General features: G+C 27.5%; 1 protein-coding gene across 1 annotated transcript in view; it reads left to right on the top strand.

Moving 5' to 3' along the window:
- The first annotated feature begins 5,886 nt into the window (after window positions 1-5,886).
- Window positions 5,887-25,715, top strand: part of LOC129984118 (protein Skeletor, isoforms B/C-like) — a 67,128-nt gene continuing 47,299 nt past the window's right edge. The window contains exon 1 of the mRNA XM_056093900.1: window positions 5,887-5,956. Coding sequence (XP_055949875.1) covers window positions 5,923-5,956 — 34 coding nt within the window. The 5' untranslated portion in view covers window positions 5,887-5,922. The remainder of the gene's footprint in view (window positions 5,957-25,715) is intronic.

Here is a 25,715-nt window from a genome sequence, read left to right as displayed (position 1 = left end):
TTGCATCAGCTGCTAAGTAGAAAAAAATTCTACTATGTAATCTGTGTGGTATCTGTGCTATGTAGTATCTGTGACAATGCAATTTCATAATTGGTCTAGCACTTTTGACCACTTCCAAGACATGCATCAAGGGCTTATTTAAAAGGAAAGTGAGCCCAAGTCCAATACATTTAAAGGTAAAAATGCATCTTTTGATGATTAGAGAAAACTGAACACTTCTAGAAGTCTTCTGATTTAGTTTTTCTGTATGAAAATAATGTACTTTAATAGAAGAGTTTCAGAGGTATCTTCCCCTATATTTGTATTTCTCTTGAATTAAAACCCCTCTCTTCCAGCAAGCCCAACTTCAGCAATCAATTCTTTAAAAAATTATACTTCAGGAAATTTTTTGAATAATGTTGATTTATAGAACAAAAAATGCTAGGATTACATTTATTATGAATGTTTCTCTTTCAGCTACAATACAACTCACCGATTAAAGAAATTCATTGTCACATTCGGTTTAATATAAATGTTTATCTTATTAATTATATAAATACAATTGGATCTCTTATTAAAAAAATTAATATCATGACTCTCTTAACAAAGTAAATTTAAATGGTGATAGACAATTAACTCACGATACTTTCTTATGCATTGTACATGCCTTGTTCACTATCTATGTCATTTAAAAGTAATTCATGTTGTTGGAGCCATTTTTATTTTCATATCCATTCAGTAAAACATGCCTTTTGTTTTAACATTAAAATTGCATTATAATGCACAGAAAGATCTTAGTTGAATTAAAATATGTCAATACAAAGAATTAAAAATTAATAACAATGATCTTAAAAGCTTAATGAACATATTTTCAATATGTGAGTGCATTGTTATGCAAATTGTTTTAGAGAGATATATTTACAAATTTTTCTGAAAAATTAATAAAAAAGAAGCAAAATCCACTTCAAATGTTTAAGAATAGAACAGAAATATGGAATTAAATATTTATATAAACAATTTAAAATTCAGACCAGCAAGAAAAATTACTACAAGTTATACTTAAAAATATCTAGGGAAATATCATAAAAATAGTGAAAAACTCGACTGCAATCAAATTTCTATAATTAAAAAAGATAATTCGTTAAATTTTAAAAGAGTATAAAGATCTTTTTTCATGATTGTACTTCTACAAATACCAAATTTTTCAAATTTTATTTATTAACATTCCAACTTTTTGAAATATATTTCTGCTGGATTTGGCAGCTCTATATCTTACTGTCTGTTCCAAAGAATGCCAGGTCATGCATATACAAACAGACTCACATTATTAGAAGAAATAACAATGGCATGATTCAGGATCACAGATTGGATAGTTGATTTCACATTCTAGCTTTATATCCTTTTTTACAACATCCTAGAGAAATGATCAATGAAACAGAATCCAAACATCATAAAAAATTATTCAATATTTCTGCCTAGTATCGTGTGTAAAATCGAACTCCAACGTATGCACTTTTATATCAGCATGATCTCATTTTGCTGGAAAAAGTTATAAAACCATGAAAAACGCGCATTGTGAGTGGCAGTAAAATTTCTGAAGTAGCAAACAAAGTGTTTCAAAATAAGGAACATAAATATGCCTAGCTGACTTTAATAATTCTTGATCTTATCATTTTATTCGTAAATTTAATTCAGAAACAGAGAGCTATTTCAAAATTTCAATTGGGAATTATTATTTCAAACCATCTCAATAAAATAAAAAGAAACAGAGTTTTACATCTAAAATACCAAGCTGACATTTGAGAAGTGTATGAATTTTTCAATAAAAAAGTGTCTTTAAATTTATAGTGAATTCTATCATTTGATATGTGAAAATATATGTATGGGAAAATTTCTAAATCTTGACAGTCTTCATCATGAGCTGTATCATGGAGACATTAATTCTATAAAACATTTAATACATAAAATGAACAATTGCAACGATATAATTTGAAAATCCTTTCTTTAGATAAATCGCTGAGTTGCTGTAGTTAAGGAGCATATTTAATTATTATTTACTTAATATTTAAAAATTAAGAATACTTACACTGTTTTAAAATAAATAACAACAAGTATGGTTCTATCCACAACAAGAAACTTGTTTTGTTGCATTTACTAAATAGTTTATCAAGATTAGGCTACGTCTTTTGTGGTTTTCTAAAAGTTTCTGAGATCAAATCACAAAAGTCGTTTGCACTTAATAAATAAAATTTACCAGAACTAGAAGAACAATCTAGAAAACAATTGCAACTAGTCGTTTTAATAAATTAAAAAAAAAACAAGTCAACGCAAAATAATATAATAAAAAGGCATTAAATATTGATTGACAGAAACAATAACTGAGGCTAAATGCCCTTACATCTTCTTATTTAAGGAGACAGAATCAAAAAATAGAAGTGATCCATTTACATAGAAAACTAGTAATAAAAAATTCGCGAAATTGTCGGGTGAGTATTTGTTTCAGCGAAAAAAAATTACACATCGTCTTTAGATATCGTTGTATCAAGGATACTTGTAAGAAGCATGCAAATTCATTTGACATAACTCATTACTGTAATAAATCTGAGAAATCATCTCAGAGAACTTATTTTCCATACGTTTACTATACCCTCGATGCCCGTCCCTCACTTCATTTAATGTTTGGTTATGGGAGCATTTGGAATGTCTGCAAATAGTGACAATCAAGAACTTTACCTGACTTTAAAAACAGCACTTCAGATGCTTAAAATTTCCGTGCATCTTATGTAACTATACTTGGGTATTTGTAAAGCATGTTATCATGTGGTTTTTCATGGTACTTTATAATGGTGGGTATCTTTTGAAACATGAGCTGTAAATTTCTTGTATTTTGTTGTTTGTTGAAACAAACGTCCTTGCAGCAAAAAAAAAAAAAAGTTAAAATTTTACTAGTGTGCAAAAATTATAATTGTGAAACAATTTAGAAAGTATACACGTTGTAAAAGTGTTTAATGGCACACAATCTACAAGTGTTTCCAACTCGTGCACATTGTAAAAAATGTTTAAAATTTGTATATACAATCAACGTTTGCCAAATGTCTTGATAAAACATTCTGTGATGATGCCATGTTGTTGTTATTTTGTTTCCCATTGAAACAGATTCTCATCCCTTCATGCAATTTTCCACATAATATAGCATATTTTAGAAGATTGGTTTCTTCTATAGGCTAATTTGAAATCTAATCATTTAACAAAGAATTCTTTATTCTGGTGCTTTGTTTTAAAAATATTTAGATTCAATTTGAAAAGTTTTTCCTTTTTGCTCAAAATTTATTGAAAGTTTAGAAACTAATTTTTATCACTTAAATTATAAGATTTTTTATTTTGTAAATTTAAATGATTTACATTTTGAAGTTTAGAGCAATTGTTTTAAAGATAACGAAAGATAGATACTGGTGAGTTTGAGAAAAACAACGAGTGAGTAATAATTTTAGGTCAAGTCTTCTTATACGAAAGGACTTGACACCATTTTGTCGCGTGTTTTGGAATTTCGGAAATTTCGTTTAGCTCTTATTACGCTTGATGTGAACTAAAAAAACATGCCTTTCCAGTCTTACTAAATCTATATTCTTTATTCTTATTATTTTTTAGCCAATCTATCTTAATCTATCGCTACCGTCGAAACTGAATATCTAACATTATTAGAATTTAATACAAGTCATGTGAATGGGCTTTCAGAAGATCTCCCTGTTAGATTTAAAAATATTTTTTTTTATCAATTTCAGTCATGTCTTTTTTTAAAATTTCATTCAGAAATTTGTTTGTGTTAAAATCTGTTCAAAGTAAATATTACCTGAACACTGCAAACTGAAATTGCTGAAGAAAGCAACCTATTATAATTTGCTGAATATTTCCTGAAAAATCAAATATTCAGCAAATAGCTCCATGTCAAGTACATTAATTATTACTATTATAATAATTGAGATTAAATTTCTTACTTTAAATAATTCATAATACATATTAAAAAAGGATGATATAAAATAATATCTTAATTGATTTTGACACAAGAAATGAAAAAATTGGAATAATTTATCCTTATTATTTATAACCTAATTTTCTCTAATAACCTGTTGAAGATTTTATATCTAAAATATTCCTTCAGATTTTGAAAGAATAATGTCTATTGCCATATTATTTTCAGAAATTGCGAGACAAAAAGAATAGCATGTTGAGACATAGATATTCATTACATAAAAGATTATCACAACATAATTCGATGTTCATTTGGACATCTTCATATATCTTACGGAATCTGTATCAAATGTTCTTAGCTATAAACTGAGAAGGTATATTTGGTCTTCAGTATTATTGTTATTGATAACGTATTATTTTCTCAATTGTAATCATATTAAATAATGCCTGATAATACCTAAAAAAGCTTCAAAATTTGTGCAAGTTATTATTCACTTGATTTTACCAATATTTTACTAACCAAATAATGAGATTATGGTAATAGACAAATAGTGCTGTCAGATGGAGAGTTAAACTTTGTAAATTTGAGCTCTAGACCCTATGGTATTGCTCTTTGTAAGTTTTCAACTATGTTCCCATGTTTAAAAAATAGAATCACCGTAGTATGGTGGTAATTTCAGATTTAAAACTGAAATCAAGAAATCACTGAAATTCGCACTGTACATATTTTTTAAAACATATTTAACGTGCCACATATATTCAGTTGCATGGCCTGCAAGATTGAATATGATGCTTTCTTAGACGTCACCATATTCAATCAGTCAGTTCATCATCTAAGCAAGTTTTTAGAAGACAAGATTAAAAAGCCCTTGAGTTGCTACAAGGCGGATTGTTAATATCGCTAATCTGAACTGTTTAAAGAATCACTCACTTTTAATCTAAGTTGATCATTATTTTGTGATAGATTATAAAATAAGTAAATTTTAGAGAATAATCAACTTTTCAAGAGTATCACCGCTATTACCAATGTCATCTAAATTCTTGAATGATGAAGTTTGTACCTAATTTGTTGAAGAACAACTTAAAAATGGAATTTCGATGTAAATTAGATTAAACTAGTTGAGATACAGTACTTTTTAATTTATAGCAATCTATATTTTTTATCAATATGTTATGGAAGCTCATGATATAAGTATTTTTAAGAGATTATTTCTTCATTGGCGTAAAATTTGTAATTTCTTCATCTGAAGATGATCGAAAGGATACTAAAATTTTCGAATCTAGCTATGTCAAGCTCTATCAGAAACTGATGAATGAAAATTTAGTAAACTTAAACTCACTCGATATCACCTGAAGAGAAATACTTTAAGGACGTAAATTAATAGATGCTGAGGTGCAGTACCAATTTTTTGATATCTTCTCAAATTTACCTTTAAAACATGAAATAAATCTCTAATATGCTATGAGTTGTCTATCTTGTCTAACTCTTTGAAAATTTGCTACCTTTGTTGAATATATCAATAGAGCTTTAAGGCTTCAAGATTACAGTCACATCATCGAAGTTCTCGTACATAATAAATTGCAATAACCAACCGCAGTTACAGTGTATTCAGATCATTAAACAATTCTCTTACAACCCCAAAAGACATTATTATGTTCAATTAAGTTACTTTATATCCAATAAAAAGGATGTACTGATCTATCTCAAGATAGCAATCACTACTTTTACCCGAAGTGTTTCACTATGCGAACTGAGTAATGATTGCACGACGATTCTTACGCATTCACTTTTCACACAGTTCCGTGGACTGGACACTGAGTGTGAGAGGGAGAGAAAGGGAACCCCCCGAGGGGTGTTCTGAGCGTGTTTCTGGGTCAGTGGGAAAGAGGATGACCGTCCAAGAGAGATGCAGGTCATCCTCCTGCAGCGGTCACTGATCCGCGTTCTTCTCTTCAAACACTCTCTTGGCAGGCATGGCGATCGGTTGGATGTTACTCGCGGGGACCGGTGAGTGAGATCGGTTTTCTTTCTTCTTTTCTTGATCTTTGATTCTGTTCAGGTAGCGAGTCAACTTGCGCTTCATGTCAGAAACAAGTGAAATTTAAAGAAGCGAATTTTATTCCATGATAATAAGATACATTAAATAATTGATTGATTATCAGTATAAATAATTTTAAACAGATTGGTTATCAATTCAAATAATTCTGAGGAGACTGATTATCAGTTTGTATAATTATAAAAACGTTTTGGGATGATAACAGTTTTTAAAAATTGGTATGAATTGATTATCAGTTTGAATAATTCTCAGACTGATAATTAGTTAGAAGAATTCTGAGATTGATAATCAGTTTGGATAATTGTAAGACAAACAGTTCGAAAGATTCTAAGAAGACTTTCAAATGATATAGATAACAATTTTTAAAAGATTATTTTTTCTAAGACATTCGTTAAGCATATGAAAATCTCGTTGGTAAATCAGAAAATTTGTCTCATGTTTCATACAAATCTAAAATTTCAATGTTATTTTGAAATCTAATAAATTTTGGTTCAATTTTATTTATAGCAAACACCAAAAGTACAAATTTGTTTATTTTCTTCATTATGTTTTTAAACAAAGATTATAAAATTATTTAATTTTAAAGTTCAATTTATTTTTATAAAATTTTTTTCTCTAGCCAATTGCTAAAAATAATTAGAAAACTTATGTCAATGCAAGTATCACTATTTGTGTCAGTTTTAAATAGCAGGCAAAAAAGAATGATTTCACCGTGTAAATAAGAATTTGGCTTCTAACAAGTCGATTTATCGCATCTAAATAATGATTAAAGCTATAAGTTAGTGGTGGATTGAGTATTACGATATTATATCAGAAACGTGATTGCATTGTTATAGATAGAATCTTATTTAGATCTCGTATAAAACAATGGATTTCAGTATTTCCAACTATTGTTAAAAATAAATCATACAGATTTTAGTTGGAAAAAAACTGTACTTTAATCCACTTTTCAAGATTTTTTAAAAAGGAATGTTACCAAATTTCATAATTTAAATTCATACTTTATCATGGTATCAATAAATAGACTAAGACAATATCTTGCTGTTAGCTGACTTAATTTATATGTGATATTCTAGGAAGCTTTCTTACGAGGACAGCAAGCCTTTAAAAATAGTTTTGGATTTACGAAATTAGGCATTTATTTTTTCAATAAATCAAAATATATTTTGTGCATAGATAAAGAAATAAATCGAGACAAAAAATTAAGTTTATTTATGATTTTTTCTATTTAAAGTTTCAAATTTTTCCCGAGGTCTATTCTTCTTGCGTCATTAAATGAGGGAATTTAGTAGTACAAAAATTCTAAGAAATCTTCTTACACTAATTATATTCTATATCTATATTTTTTTTTAGAAAAATTCTCAAAATTAAGATAATAAACCAAAATCTAGAGAATATAAAGATTGGGAAAATTTTCATTTATAATCTTTTTCTATTGTTGTTTTTAAAAGGATTTCAATTTATTTTATCGCTTTTTCTCGATACATAAAAACATTATGGCATACGAAAAAATAATTCATTTATTAATTAATGCCTAATAAACATTTCTTCTACGAGCTTTATAACAGATAACATTAATAGGTAACCAAAAATTTGATTCATAAAAATGTAATGAATGAAAAAAAATATTAATTCTGTTATTGAACATGGAGACAAATAAGAACCTAATGTCAGAAAAGAAAAAAAAATCAGTTTTCAATATGTTATTATTTTTTATTAATATCTCATTAGAAGTAAGTTAGGGAACTGTTAATACTCTTCGGCTTTTTTAAATAAAGAAAATTCGTATTGATGATTTTGAATTGTAAAAATTAGAGATTTAACGAAAACAGTTTGAAATTATAAATGATATTATGGAAATTTCAGGAGATATCAGACATTTACCACTCAACGGTCAGGATTTATTATCTTGACCGTTATAAATTGATATAATTGACCGTTATAATTGACCGTTCATTTCAAATTGAGGTCTAATTAAAATTAAAACGCTTTCTTTTACTGGTATTTAGTGAACTAAAATCAATAAATCTAAAATATTTGTTCCTTTTACATAGAACTAAATAACTAATAATTTGAAATGCAGTTAGCTGTAGTATTTTTATCACACATTTAAAAAAATTATTATCTTTTAAATATTTTACTCCTGATTCCTATTTTTTTTTTTTTTTTTTTGGTATGATGACAATTTTTTCTGATAAATACTTAGGATATGTTTATAGTTATTTTCTAAATCATTTCAAACATTTCATGCTGAAGTGTATATTCTTGAGATGAAATTTTAGAACCATCTCAGCATTTTGCACAAGGACATTTTTAAAGCAAATTCGCATTAGATATTCGATGATATATCCAATTACATTTGCACTTAAATTATAAGTATATGTTTTATTCTGAAACCAATCAATTAAAGAATAGATATTTATAACCCAAGTTCGGTTTAAAAAAACTAGAGAAATAAACACATAATTATGGAAATGTATAATTATGTGCGAATTAAGCGGATTCGCACATAATTAAGCGAAAAGAGAACCTTCACGACGATTTAAGCTGAAAAATAAAATATTTATATGGAATCTTTCTCAAAATTCAAAATAAAAAAATACCCCTTATTTAAATGTTTCACTATGAGTTATTCCTGTAAAATGATGTATTGTCTTATGATGAGAATTTTGTAATGGGACTGTCAATTAGTTGGGGAAAAAATGCATGGAAGCGAAGTATATATATTTTTTTCTAACCTTAATAGCATCCTACTATTCGATGAAGCACACGCATGGGAATTATCTTAAAAACTCACCCATGTTGAAAGTATCCGAGTGTATTGTATAGAATACCGATAGAAACGAACGTTTGGATGAGAAATTATGAACCACAAAAGAATAATCCAACCATGTATGAAAAGAAATGTTTGAAAGAAATTACCCGAAAATGCAAGCAGATTGTAATTAATGCTCTAATGTTCCAAATATTTGGCATTCTAAATCTGTGACCGAATCGAAGTTATAATGATAGTGGGAATTATGAAAAAGGTATAAAATTTCATTCATACAAATTTAACAAAATGATTCCCAAGCTTGTTTTTAAAAATTTTTAGATTTAGGATTTAACTTTAATTAGTTGCCAACTATTTAAAAAAGGTTATGATCTCAAACGGAATGATATATGTTATTTACATATATTGGTTATAGAAAATTTTAAAAAAATAATTAAAGTGTCTATGAAATTATATACCGCATTATTCATAGGTCAAAGAAGTGACTAATTAACCTGTGAACAAGAAATTATAGCCATTATAAACTAAAAAGATAAGGATGAATATTTATATGACTGTTTTTTATGCAAACTTATAGTTTGATTTCTATTATAATTAAAGTTTGCTACAAGCGTTTTTCAATACAAGAAGCAGGTCGCTGTTAATTTTCAGTAAATTAAACGTAAATTAGAATATAATTAAAAAATTAGTGTGTGTCTGAACATTTCTAGCTATATCTTTCTAAAATATTAACTCTCAAAAATGATTTGATTATATTTTAAATTTCAAAATATTAATAATGGCAGCAACTTTATTTATGTAAAATTGTTCCTTATTTTTTTTCAATAATACGATACGCAATCTCGAAAATTACTTTTATTAATATTCTGGAATTCAAATTAATCACTTTGTTGCATCAAATCATTCAATCGCGGACCTTTGCCAATGTGAAAATTAAGATTAAAATATCGTTTTCTTTGAACATTAACCCAGTAACTATATTTTCACTTCTGCTTTTATTTCTTAGAACATACAATATTAAATTTGCAATATATTTGTAATTTGTAGTATATTCCCCCTATTAAATTAAGATGCTTAAGTTTTATCAAATAGCAAAACTAAATTCTAAGTAAATGCATTCCATATACAACAGCCAGGAAATTTAATATTCCGAGGGAATACGTTTGAAGAATTAACTCAATATTAAAAAATAGTGATAAATGTTTTCTTGAACCTGCCTTTGACCTTTTCGCGTGATCTTTGATGTTATTAAAATTCGTTCGACCTTCAACCACCGTCGTAAAATAGAAAGAAAAAAAAATCGTCTGATCCATAGAGTAAACTGTCAGGTCAGGCCAATGTTTCAATGCATAGTTTACGGATGGGAACATCTGCCTAGGTTTTACTCTTGATTCTATTCAACCACAAGAAGAAAATCATAGCTTGAATATTATTTCAGTAAACTATATATTATATTTCCTTAGTTTATTTTGTTATTTTTGTATTAATTAATATGTTTTCTCTTATTTAATTTGATACATATTACGTAGCAATTTGATTTGTACTAAATATTGTAAAGTCTGCTTTTTTTATCATGCGTAAAATATTTGCAATATGTCGTAACATATTTTTAAAAATTTCCTTCAAATTGAAAAGTCATATAAGATTTTTATTTTAAATCCTATTTTCAATCATTTTATGTTTAAACAGTGAATAATGATATCAAATTATTAATAATCAAAATTTTGCTATTGTATCTTTCGTAACAAGCGAAACTGGCACAAATGACAGATCTTCGATCACAAATTAACCCTCCAAGCGGCAAACCCTGAAAAAGACGGAATCTTTTCTCCCTTCAAAACGGCGGACCCGTCTATAGACGGAAACAAAAACTCCCTTAAAACTGTCACTGCCCGTATTTTTACGGGTTCCAGTTTTTCCCTACCCCCAATCTCAAGCTGTGAGATAATGAGAAGGGAATGTGAGATAAGGAAAAGTGAATCGTTATCAGTGGACGATATGATTGATGTCTTCCTGCTCGCGCCCTTTTAAGCATTTTAAAATCTCGCTTACGTTCTGAGGCGTTACTTTTGAGATTTTGATAATAATTACGTATCCAAAATGAAATTTAAATAACGAGAATAAAATTGAACGTATGAAAATATATACCTGGAATGAATACATACATAAACGTATTATTATTAATAATTTGATTTATAACATTTTAAAGCTTTCTAGCATAAGAAAATAGTTAATGTAAAAAATAAATAAAAAAATATAAAATTAAAATTTGACAAGTTTCTTTTTTATAGCGTGCTTTCATTTAAGGATTTTAGAATTGACATTACTTATGCAACTTATTTTTGAAAATACGACACTAAACTTATTTACAGAATTTACTTCGCGAACGAAACTTTTTAACTTTTAATGAATTATTTTTTTTAGTATTCATTAATAAGTGTATTTCAAAACGGGGAGATATATAGAACCAATATATTCAAGTGCGATTTTTCGGAAAGATTAGTATTCGTTACATTAAATCCTTAATTTTATAACGTAATAAACTATATATAAAAATTGAATATTGGTTTCATTCTTTAAACCTTATAGAATTTCACACTCTTTGACGAATTCGAACAAAAATATAAGCATTGTAGAGATACAAGTTTCATTGTTTTTATATTTTTCCTCTGATTTTTAATAATATCCTCAAAGTTAATATAAGCGCAGTTTTTATAGGTTCTATTTTTTGTATCGAAATATTAATCTTATTTCACTGTACAATCTTATATATACATCGCACGATTCTGTTTATATGAAACTGGTTTATATTGACATTTTTACTCTTAATGCTGAGTAATTTAATCCACGAATTTTAATACACTTGAAAGTGAGTGAATGTGTGAGTTAAATGTGAGAATTAATAATTTTAAAATTGTTGCCATTATTTTAACTCCTTGATCTAATTTTATCTCATATGTTAGCATTAAAAAAATTTTTAATGCGTACAACTGGCATTTAGACTATTTTCTTCTCCTGTTTAGTCAGTTAGAGTTCACTGGATGTGATTTTTAACAAACAAGACGGGATATGATCTTTGTTTTATTTTATTTTTGATCACGAGAGTAAAAAAAATTCGGAAACTCCCACTTCCATGTAATTTGAAATTCTTTATTCTTAATAATCTTTAGCCTCACATTTTCATTTTTTAAAAACAGAACTAGTTTGAACAAGGGTGTCAGACATGAAGGTCGCTTGCGAATATTTCTATTAAAGTAGCGAATATCTCTAATTATAATGAATATGAATGTTCGTATTGGCGATCTCCAGATCAAACTGTTTGACTTAGAGCGAACACACTTCGCCATTAAATAATTAGAAAACTGTGAATGTTCACCTCGAGATGAAATTTTCAAAATTTTAATTAAAACTTCTGTTAATTAAAAATTATTTAAAATTTTACCATTTATCAGCAATCAAATACGAAATTATTCTAATATAATTTATACAATGTGTCATTTATACATTTGAATGTATCACCAAGAAAATTCATTCTTTGAGGTAAAATTAAGATCTTGAACTTTTAGTGTCTTATTTATTGAGATGCTAATTATGGAGCATTCTCTTCAGCCACATGGTTTATTTGCATTTCAGTAAAGAAATTTTTACCCCTTTGTTTTAGCTTAGATGTTTTTAACCTTTTAACTAAATCATCATCAATGGGTAAAAAGCCGGAATGAAATATAAGGATAACAATGAAAACGTTTAGTTTCAATTCAAAAATAAAATATATTTTTAAAATATGCTAAAATATTTTTAATTTAATTAAAAGTGGGAAAATTACATGACACAAAATTTCGCATCATTGATAAAAAAATTTGAATTCACAATTAATGTACAAATTATTTGTCTACTGTTATATTTTCGAATGAACTTTCAAATTTTAATAATTTTTATTAACCCTTTAAAGGGCCTATTTTTCCTAGTCATGTTGGAGTAAAATGTTTTTAAAATTAAGATTGGCCTAGGAAAAGTAATTCATTAAACTTATTAGATCAATTTAATCTGATTTATTAATTAATTTTTCCGATTAATAACTAAGAAATAAATCAAGACACTTCATTTTATTTGAGATAAACAATTGAAACCTCTAACCTACAATTGAAACCTTATTGAAAAATTCGTAAGAATTTATGCCAACTTACATAACTTTATTCAAAAACTGTTGAATTTGGTGATGAGCATACTTCCCTTGTCCCTTGAAAGGGTTAATTAAAATATTAAAGAAATCGTTCCCACTGTCCAAAGTATATAGGTGCAGATTTTGGTAATTCTATTTCAAATTGTCTGGTCTGAAAAGTACCAATACAACCAGACAAATAATGGCACACACACTCGTCCATCTTTATTATTAACTTAGACGAATGTTTGTGCGTGGCGTCTATTAGAGCTTCCATATATATCTTAGTGGAATATGCATCTTAGAAAATAAAAATGTGTAAAATTGTTGTTTTTTTTACTTCTGAAATTTTTTAAAAATAATGAATTAAAAATAAAATGAGATTTTGAAGTGTATTCCATCATAACTTTCAAAATTATTACAGAATAAGAAGGAATTTTTGGAAATTTTTATTGAATAAGAGATATGAGAAATCATCTGAGTCATTTCAAAAATTAAAAAGAAATATTCAGTATATACATAAAACTTTATTGCTGAATGATTTCATTCCCTGCATTTAGAAATTTAATAAGCCTGATTGGTTTCAACAAAACTGGTTTTGCATTAATTGAAGTTTATTCACTCATGTTTTAAATTAAGGAATTACTGTCAAGGAGCTGACAGGATATTCAAAAAATCTGCAATACAGAATGGTACAATGAGTCTGCAATAGTATGAATTATATGACTATCAAAATTTGAAATTTCAAGATGTTTTGCTGAAGAAAACATTTAATTAAAATTTTTATATTGGCTAGTAACCTCGACGTTACACATGTGCTGATCACCGAAAGCAATAAATAATGTAAAAGTAATAAGTAAAAAAGATCAATGCAATTGTATTTGCAAAGCTTTTAAATTCAGATTTTTCTTTTTAATGATTCGTTTACCCCACGGTTTGTCGTTATCCGATTGCTAAATAGTAAGAGCTTTGATTCTAACCCGAAAAACTTAAAACTGAGATTTTTCAAAAATTGTAATTTATTTTTAAACAGTACTTAGCATTACTGAATAACTGGCCAATTAGCTTTGCCAATTAAATATTGAAAAGTATATTTAAATATAAAATTTTAATCATGCAGATAAATACCGAAAATCGTTATATTTAAAAGTGAAACATCGCATGAAATTCCCTAATTACACAATTATTTTTTTGAATACTGAAGAAACAAAGTTATAACGTAGTGTTACTTATCGCAATTAATGTTTTAAACACGCATTTTAAAATATTAAATAAATTGGTAATGCGCTGAAAGGGTTTTTTTAAAAAAAAATTAAATCACTTGCACGTAATGTCGAGAAATAATTTCACAGTACTACGGAATAAAATAATTTGCGAAACATATTGCAATGAAAAAAATATTAGACGAGGACTTTCAATGTATAAAAACTAGACTAGTATCAAAATAAACATGATAATAACTTATTCCTAACATAAATTTTATGTATTGTTTTATAAAATAATCGAAAAACCTCTAAAAAAACCAATCTCATTTTCGCATTTTCAATCGATGTTATTGTCCATCTCTTCCTAAGCACAGAAAAAAAATGCTCTTAGAAATCGAAAGACTACGATAAGAAACACCTGTTACTCACAGCATGAAATTTGCTAATCACTTCCCACCTGCAGCGCTGAACTGACCGCAAAAGGGGAAAGCAATCCTTTTGACCAAACCGCGACATTTTTAAGGTTGAACCTGTTATTCCAGCGTGCCGCTTTCGGTAAGGATAGCAATCTGAAAGCCGCCGGCAGGAGGGTTAAATTCGATATTCAAACCAAAAAAACACACACACATCCTGCCTAGTTTATTTTCTATATTAGCGGGATTCTTCTGTTATTTTTCCAATGAATTCCTTTCTTAACAAAAAAGTTTAATTTAGTTAAAATTTCAGACATATTTTCTGATCCAGAATCGGAATCAAAACAATATATAAATTTCTTTAACGGATCAGTTAGGTTAATTAATTAAAAACAATTAAGATCGATTCAAATGAGTAAAGATTGTGAAAAATAAACCATTTATTTAACTCTGGAATTAAAAAGTCACATCATTGTGTCATGAAATAAAACTTGTGTCACCAGAGGGCAGAAGTCTGACTTCTAGTTCAGATGAAGATGACACTCACATACTCACTTTCACAACCCTTTTCTACAGGAGGGCTCTTTTACACACTTCGCAGATAGAACAAAGAGCGAATAACAACCATGCGGAAATCAGGACTCCAACCTGGGACTTCCAGGGAAGACGCGCTACCCCTAGACCAGGACAATTTTTTTGTGTCGGTCTTATATTAAAATTTATCAGTTTAGCTTATTACGTTTCTTTTTTTTTTTTTTTTTTTTTTTTTTTTTAGTTATAGCATTCATCCATATGAAGGAACGAGAGCTTCTCTTTAAAAGCTTTGTCTGGTAATTGACGTATATTTCAAATTCGGGATCAATCTCACAAAAATAAATTAATTTTAATTTAGTACATTTTAATTTAATGCATGATTAGACAATGTTTCTTAATGGATTTTTTTATTATTCATGTATACATAAAATTTGGAAATTCATCAAAACCTCCAAGATATTTTTTTTTTTTTGACAAAGAGAATAATGATCTTTAAGGAGAAGTAAAGAAAAAGTATAAAACAACGCATTCCTCGATAATAATTTTATTATTTCAGAGTATTTTAGACTTTCACTACATTATGGTATGTTTCTGAGGTAATGATGAGTGAAAAGTATACGTATTTGTTCTTTATCAAAAGAGCGTTAAATGCTTCAGAGATTTACAGACTTCATTTACTCTATCAAAACAATTTTAATTGGATAATTATTTTGAAAACAGAAAAAAAAATATCATAATTAGAAAAAAAATGTTGTTAGTTAAGTGTTTCTTAATTTGCTATAAATATTTTATAGCAGTGAAAAATAGCAATATTAATACGAAACGAAAAAAAATAGGTTATTTTATCTTAATTAAAATCTGTTTTCCAAAATATATCATGTTTTGAAATACTGTGACAATAAAACTATTATTAAAATCCAGATTTTTATCTATAGATGTCGATCCAAATTTATCTACTTGAATAACATTTATTTATAAGTGTTACCATACTTTTAAATTTATCGCTTTAACTTTATTTGACATCTTCACATTAAAATTCAACTTTAATCTCGAAATATCAGAGGCTCTAGTTCCATTTCGTGATCATGAACAAAGGGATGGCAATGTCACTTTAAAAGAAAATGAAACAGACAACTTCTATTTCTGAGATTAAAATCGTAAATAGATTCATTTTCAGAACTAGTTTGACACTTGAATACTTCAGGTGTTGCCCCTATTCTTATAAATAGTCCCTGGCTATGTCTCCGGTGACGAATAAAATGAGTCCATGTTGTAAGATGTAACGCAATACAATGTTTACTCAACGGAGAATACACTCATGATAGTCTGTTGAAAATCCATTCTTCTTTTGTGATGAAAGGAAGATTTATTGCACTTTCTAAAGATAGGAGGTAGACAGGGATTATTTAAATGTAAGATAGAAAAATAGGGGGTGAAAAGAATAAGACATTTCGGGGTCAGAGAAAACTTTTCAAACTTCGCTGGGCATTATCTTCGTGTTCCACCTACGTAGGAACACGTCCATTGTTATGCAAAAGAATCCATTAGTTATGCCATTTATTCATTGCACAAATTCGACTCGATTCGAAAATTTAGGGAGAGAGAATTTATTGGGTGAATGAGTGCTGATACACCCACGTGCGTGTATTTGTCCTAAATTCAGTTAACGATGTGTTAAAATTTCCTTGAACATAGAGGAGTTTGATACTCTTCAATAGTTTTCATTTATCGAGATTTGTTGTTTTTAAGACCATATGACATAGAATAATATTTTTAAGCAATACATTCTCTAGGTAAAGATAACAAAGAAATATTTCAAATAGATGTTATTTATTTAGCTAGTAAGAAGAGCTTTTACAAGAAGCTCTTCAATGTTTTCATATGCAAGTTTATTCTTTTTAAAAAAGATATCGATTACCATATGCGTTATCTAGATTAAGATAACACATCCTTCGAAATAATATGAAGTTCCATTAGTTGAGGTCAAAATGGCTTTTAATAGGTTTTCCTACATTAGTTTGTTTATTTTTTTTAAATATAAGCCATCTGCTATGTTATTTTTTTTTAATGTTTTAAAAGATTAGCAGAGTTTTCAAACAGTGAAAATAATAATTTTCAGCTGCTTTGTAAATTTTTGTTATTTTCTATACTTCGAATTTTTTATTTGCCTTAAATAATAAAACAAAAGTGTGATCTACTATTGAGATCTGTTAACTTAGGTATATTTCAAGTAATATATTTGTTTTTTAATTCTGAAACGTTATCGATTAAGATCAGACATCAATTTTCTGAAATTTCTTCTAGAGAGCACCGAATAGAAAATATTACTCATTTTCTGTAGTTTCATTGACTATGAACTGAAATGTTCTGTAGCATAGGTGAGAATTCATTTTATCTATCATTGAATCGCATATGTAGGCCGTAACATCCTAGTTGCATTGTCTTTTATGTCACTTATGTTACTTCACTTTTATGTTACGCTTTCATTGCAGGTTTAGTTAGAAATAGTTTATAGATTTTAGATAATTATATATTTGATTACAATGAAATAAATTGCATATTGTTTTAAGGATCCACAGTTATTCTACTACTGTTTCCAATCTTCTCGCATATTAGTAGACCATGGAAAGTTGCAGAATGCTCTAGATTAGGTATCGTCGTAATCAATCTGCCATGGTTAGAAATTGTAAGGTATGTCATAACCAACTATCACATAATTTCAAAACAGGATGCCACCTAATTTAACAAATAAAGCATGCAATATAGAACTGATATTTTATCAAGTCAAAATTCTTTGAGAAAATATCATAAAAGAATATATTTGTTTTTTTAGCGACTGGTCACATTTGTATACTTACATTTCATATTCATATCGATAAGAAAGTTTGGATGCAATTTTCCGATTTGTTTCATACCTCGTTGATAGATGTTTACTTATATATCGATATCATCAAATAATGGTAGTAATGAGGTTTTATAACAATTTCGTTATATTAAATATACAAATAAATAGCTTTTGATACGCTTTTAAGATTCATGCAGCATTCTAAAATAATTTATGAACAATTTGGCTGCATTATTTAAAATTTCACAATCATTTTCATTTAATGGCAAAAATGTTGCTCAAATGCACATGAAATTATTTGAACAATAAATAAAAAAATCAGCATTTGTCTTAATCCAAAATATTATTTAGTAAATAAAAATATTATGTTTAGTTAAATATTATCGATGCTTTTAAGCAATCATTACGAGAAGGCCTTCACATTTTAATCTTAAAATAGCAATTGAATTATCTGTGATAAGCAATTATTACGATAACAAAGGTAACGCTTATTTAAAGCTTTGTTTCTGCATTGGAATTTGTGAGTCATAGAAAACTGGTAATATAAATTTAAGATACATAATATACTACTTTTTTTTACGCAACGTATAGTTGCAACTTTGTAATATTATTACAAAAAGTTAAAATCAGTCTTATATTTAATTTTTTTAGATGTTTGTTACCAAATAATTAAATCTATCATGAACTTTACGGATGCGAAATTGCGCATTGTTTTATTGAATTAAAAACCTCGCTTTTTAAACTGAGTAATAAGAAACATTTATTTACATTAAAGCATGGTAAATCAATTATTTATTTTTAAAAATTTCAGTGAATTTAATAACACACACTAAGAGATTGATTAAAAATCAATAATAGAAAATAATTTCTTTTAATTATAAAAAAAAATTCACTTCTGATGTTTATTCGATTCCAAGTCATCAACAGCACTTTTGTTCATTAGCCTTTCAATTTAACCCTTTCTCTTCTCATCTCGTGTTTCAACTGAATGTTATAACTTGCTCCCAGGTCTTCAAAAGTTTTTGTTTCGGAACACCTTTATTCAAAAGTCATTCAATTAAACATTTCCTACTCCCAAGTCATGTTTCAGTTGATTACTACAATAGGAACCATCACCCAATGAGTCCACCTATAGTTTTAACCATTTGAATGCTTATCAAAGCGATCTTTTATAAGTTAGCACCTATTAGCCAATTATGTCTTAGACGTTTTGTTTTGCGAGCATTGAACCAAAGAATAGAGGGAGAAAAGTGGAAGGGTTTTGAAGTGGACCGTGGGAATCGGTCAGACATTTTATGTAGAGTCCTTTCGTTCCGGCATTACTGGAAAATTCTTTGTGCATTTAAAGAATTTTATCTGATGCTTGCTTTTGTAATTGGGGACACAGTTCTAAAAGCAGTCAGAAACCGAAATCTTAAGCCAGAACAATGTATTTTTAGTAAAATAACGAGAATGAAATATGGATCTGATGTAAAGATACATGTCTTAAGAAATTCTGTAGGCGATCCATCTTAAAATTATCGAACATTATTTTGCCATAAAGCCATTATAACTGTTTCCAGAAACATTTGGTTAACTTCAGCTTCATTTTCAAAATTTCATTTCATGAAAAATTACTACTACTGGATAAGAAATGTTTCGATGCATTTAATAATTCTTGTTTATAATAAATGTTTATAATTACATTTACAAATACAATATTACCCTACATTTACATTCTCGTTTCTAATGCTTTCTGCAACATTTCCTTCAAATTCTTGAAATAAGCATAAAATGCAATATTGTTCTCTTTCAGGCACAGTTTGATAAATTTATTTGATTTGTATATTTATAAATAAAGATGCGGGACAAAGAGCAAACAGCATATTGTAGAGCATCTTTATAATTTGAGATACACTTTCCCAATTGTATACCATCGGTGTAAGACTTGAACAACAATTTAGTGATTTTGAGGTCTGAACGAATAAAAGATATCCTTTTTCAAAAAAAATGAAGATACCAGTCACATTTTTTTGCCTTAGTGTGATTGAAAGATTTATCTTTCACAGCTCATTTAACAAATTATTTTAATAAATATTTCACTTTTTAAGTTCAATACAATCGGTATAACATTTCAATACAATCAAGCAATTTCTTGACACAAAAGAACAAAAATACCTGTTTTCAAAAGAAAAAAAAACCCTAAAAATTAAGATATTATACGGCATTTTTTTATACTCAGAATGGCTAAATATTTATCGTTTACTGCTCAAACAAACAAATCGTAACAAATTAATTTAAACATCATTTCAATTTTAATTAATAGATGTAAGATTTCAACAACAATCCAGAAATTCTAAGAAGAAAAAAATTATCCGTTTTCAAAAAGCTAATGATCAAAATATTAGTCGGGATTTTTTTTTGTTTAAATGTGATTGAAATATTTATTTTTCGCAATTCATTGAACAAATTATTTTACTAAGTATTTCATACATTAAATATTTGTTTTTTTAAATAATATTTCTAAGTCATATTAAGCTTAAAGTTTAGTATAATCTTAAGAATTCAACTTTTTAGACTACTGAATAATTCGTTAAAATTAAAAGTACGTATTTTCTAATGTAACGAGAACTGAACAGAAATTGTAAAAATATACTCAACTTAAAATTTGAAAATAATCAAATGTTGTTTGATTTATATTTGTTCAAATGTTGTTCTTTCAGTTGTTCAAAGGCCATTTTTTGTTATCAGAACTTATTGTCTTAACAAAAAAGATATTATAAACAAAACTTGGTACAATTATATTTTGAATCACTCCAAAAGTAATAATTAGCAATTTAACAATCGGTATCAAACGATTTAAGTAATCGGTATCTTGTAATAAAAGCATCAACATAAAGATAAGCGAATTTATATCAAATACATATTCAAAATATATTTATAAATGCTTCCAAATTATATCTCAAATAAAAACAGTTCAATGTACTATGAGTGTTGCCCCTAATAGTCCTCAACGGATATCAAGTAGTGTTTGCTTATTTATTTTCTTTTTCCTTCCGACGTGTAATTATTCTTCCGATTAGAATGACTAAAAATGAATAATTCATTCTAATTTATTTACTCGGTGAAAAAAAGAATAATAAATGTGTTGTTGAAAGAAATTGATTAAAATACGGATGAAATAACACCTGTGCAACAATTAAAAATAACTTGGATAATAACAAGGAAAAGTTATGTTTTGTGAAAGCAAACATATCATTAATTTTTTTCTGCGGAAGTGCTGAATGACCTATTAAATTGAATGAAAAAAACCTTTGAATAGAAGCAAATTCATTGGCCTCTTTTTTTTTCAAACAATAGAGATTGTTAAACGTTTTTCACAGAAGGTCTTCATTGTTTTTCCGATATATCATCGTGATAGGTTTTAGAGGTTTTATATGATTAAAGATAAAGTTTTTGATATTTTGCCTTTAAATTTATGAGGAAGTAAAATATCATCAAAGAAGAGAAATCATCCTGATTTCATTCTTTGCGAAATCGTTTTCTATCGTTCATCGATTTCCGATTATCGTTTTCAAACATTCATCTACCATCTTCTTCGATTTTACATTCTTTGACGTATTGATTACTGATTTTACTTCTTCAGTTTTACACTCAAGGGTGGTCTTTTCTTTTTAAAAAATAAGTTGTAAATTCGTCGTCTCTTAAATTAAAGATTATTATGGAAAACTGTATTTTAAATACACATATGATAGTTATTTCCAAAATATAAAATGAAGTACAATATTAACATTGAAGAGTAATCATAACATTTGTATAAGAAAATCAATAATAATTTGAGTTTTCTTTATTTTTTATGGGCTGATAAAATAGAATATTAGAGGAAAAAAAACGCGTCAGAAATAAATAAGTTCATAATTTATAATTATCAGAAAAGAACCTTAAATTGAACATCAAACAAGCATGGACAAGAATGAATAAAATTCATTAAAGTTCAAATGATTTATATTGGCATTTTATAATAAATATAATTTTTATTACTTCATCAATTTTCTGATGGAATGCAAGATTTATACGAAATAAATAGATTATTAAATATATCTATATGGCTTAGAAAGAATTGCCTAAAATTGTATTTTGTTAAACCTGGAACAACAAAGGAAATTTATTTTTATTCTAGGTGAATTGAAAATACAAATGAACAAATAACTTTGCAGGCGAAATCGTTAAATATTCTTTATTTTCAAATTAATAATTATTTAATTTACTAATTAGCTAATTTTTACAAGATTTTTTTTCTGGCAGCACTTATTTTAATGCAAATGTTTGTTGAATTTTCTTTTAATGCAAATTGCTCTACGCTTATCATGCATATTAGAAAACTATTTAAGATAACTGGAAATACTTTTGGTTTTAACTAACTTACTTAGCAGATCTTTGTTAATCGTTTCTATCTTGACTGTGACATAAAAATACCTCTCTTAAGCGCCTGTAGCTTTATAAGGTTGCCTTTTTAACAGTAGTCACAACAGCAAGTTGTTACAGCAGATGAAAACTGAAGGTTAATACTAAATTATTTTAATAATTAATAAAAAAAGGAATTTATTTAATTCTCAAAAATTATTAAATCATTAAAATTGATTTTTAAAAAGTTATTTTATATGAAAATTCATCTAGGAAGTAAAAATACAATTTAAAATTGTAATTGAATCAGTTCTGTATATAAAGAGTTGATAGGCATAAGAAACAATAGTTTTTTTTCGAACAGAGTTTAACAATAAAAAACCGTTCTAAACATTTTCCTCTAATTTAAGTGATGTACCATCAATGCATCGAATGTTTATGGAAGGTAATTAATACATAAAATAACCTAGCTATATCAATTTTTTTTTAAAAAAACAAGACATTTCTGCAGTTAAAATGGGCTACCAGTTAAAGATGTGAATGTCAGATAATTTTAGACAGTTTCAATTATCGCCTTCAGGAATATCCGCCAATCAAAAGGCAGTTTTTTCTTAAAAATCTTTAATCTTTTTGTCATTGATTGGCTTAGAACAATGAAATTCAAATCTTCATAACGCAGTGTGCATTGGCCATAGCATAAATCCTTTTTTAATTATTGTATTTTATTCAAAATGACTTTTATATGACTTTAAAAAAATTGGCTTACGCTTCGAATTTTATAAAAATTTAAATTTCTTAAGGTTCCAGCAACAAAAATATTGATTCAGACAACATAAAATGTAATTCTCGATACTATTTACAAACTATTTTCCAGCTGGAAGTATATATCTACTTCTAAAAATTGAATTAGAGATTAAGCCACGATTAAAGTGAACACCCTGCATTTTTCTGAGATAATTAAGTACCCATATACATTGAAAATCCTCAGCATCTAGCATAAATGCCTAGAAATATTTTGTAAATGATTATTATGATCAAGACTTCAATTGTTTAATCTCAAATGCATTGTCCATTCTAAATATTATCTAAAATAGTGACAATGATGTATATTTGCGGAAATCCTTTGCTGACCTTTTCGAACTTAGAAGATAAATTCCAAACTTCTTAATTCAGAACAATGATTTGGAGCTTGTCAGATAATTCTGATAGGATCCAGAGCTCTGAACATTGTTATTAACTACAAGGAAGTGATTTTTTTATATATATTTCTGATTTCAGTTATGTATCTGTGAGAAAAGGAAGTCAAACCTTTGTCTTAATTTGTTTTCCTTTGACAGAAGAATACTCAGAGCCTGCAGTGATTAGTTGCCCACTTTCCACTGTATAAGACTTCCTCAAACTAAAACTGTTGAAAGAAAATGCAGCCAACCGAACTTAAACACACCTAACTATATAACAGAAGATTTATAAACAAGCTTAAAATTATTTCACTGTTTGCTCTATATTTGTATTCTTTGAATTTAAATGGTTAAGTAAGTTGTTTTCAGAGAAAAAAATTTTTGAAAGCATTGGCTTATTATTGTGTTACAAATATATACGTTAAAGTTAATGATGCATTCACAGAAAGATTTAATAACATTTTTCCTTTTTAACCTTAAGACAGTTAAAAATTGGTGATATCTCTTAAATTATTTTGTATTTTATTTATTTTTTGAAACATTTTGAAATCTTATTTATCTTATATTATTTTAAATTATAAAATTCAGTAACTCATTATTATTTAAATAACATTAATCGGAACGATTTATAACTTTACGCTTATTTTATAAATTTACGCTTTTTTCACACATTTTTATTTTTACTGTGGGTTACGGCATTTTTGCTTCTTACATTTGGCAACAATGTAAAATCATATTATGGTGGAGTGAAGATCATTATGATCCGTGCAATGGAAGCAAGAAAACGTACGTTTTCGGGAAAATTTCTTTAATGATCACATTTTACACAAAACAAACACAAAAAAACAGGACAAGACATTAACGCACGCACCTCTCTAACTGAATAGCATCTCACCTCATTATTTACAATAGCAATGTCCTATGGGAGGCATATTTAATTAGACAACGCCATCTATTATCCAAAAGAGAAGATAGTGTAACTGCTGCTATAATATTATTTTTTCTGAAACTGTTCTTTAGCTAATTCCACCTATCGGCAGCTCAGCGCCTGGTTATGAAAGTAATATAGGCGTTTTTTTTCTCCATTTAGCTCAAATTTTTGGCCTAAAAAAATAAAAACCCAAACAAAAATGTTTAGCATTCAGAAGCGAACAATCGCAGGTATGCGTGTTAAGAGAAATTTGTGAAATGTGTTAAACAGAAATTCTAAATATTGTCAAGCTCCGATTAATTTCAAAAAATAGCGGAAACACATCTGTAAAATATGCTTTAAAAAATAGTAAATATTTCATTCATATAAGTGTTTTTTTTTTATGTATGCAGTGACCTTGAGTGAGCTTGCGTGCGTCATCAATGCATCACGCGCTCGACATAATATCGTTCCGCAAAACAAACTTTCCGTAAAAAAAAAATGAGTGAAATATAATTTAAACAAACGAATTATATCTATATATAATTTAAAGAAGTCTAACCATAATTGAGAAGTACAACAAATATCAATTATACAATTTAGAATATAATAATAATATAAAAATTATTAATAATATTATGTTAAATTTATGACTACTTTATAAACAGAGACGTTAAATTATTTAAAAAAGAGTCTCCATATTTGTTCGGAGCAATGTTTGATTCAACTTGTTAAACATTTAGTGTTTATAAAATTGTTCTATGTCTCATAAGCCGTTCCGTTTCTTCATTTCGGTTGACATCGATTGCAATATTACATCGGTTTTTTAACATTTTTTCTTGAAAAGTCAATTTATTTTAAGAATAAAAAAAAACAACCCTGAATTAATTTAATTTTAAATTAAAGAAAATTTTACCCTCTCATTATTTTTTATTTCCACTCTCGGTTGTTGATGTAAAATTAGTCAATTCTTTATTCTGAATTTCACGATTTATTCTTTGACTTCCTCTTTCATATCTGAAGATTATTCGCTACTCTTTCTTAGGCATTTTAAATTTCTTTGGCATAAGAATTTTTTGGTATAATTTTCACAGCAACAAACTGACCGAAGCTAAACAACAAAATCAGGTATAATTGATCTCCTAACATTGGTTCAAACTAAATGAGTACAACAAATATATTTCGATTCGCAAAATTGCCTGCAGAAATTCTTTGTTGGTTAGAAATTGCTGAAAATACACCATTTTTTCTTGATAGTCATGAAGTTTCAATCGAAGTAAAACATCATCAAAGGAAAGAATAATTGTGGA

This window comes from Argiope bruennichi, chromosome 9 (assembly GCF_947563725.1).
Source record: "Argiope bruennichi chromosome 9, qqArgBrue1.1, whole genome shotgun sequence".
NCBI lineage: Eukaryota > Metazoa > Arthropoda > Arachnida > Araneae > Araneidae > Argiope > Argiope bruennichi.
Note: the sequence above shows the minus strand (reverse complement) of the source record. Positions and strands in the feature narration are given on the sequence as shown.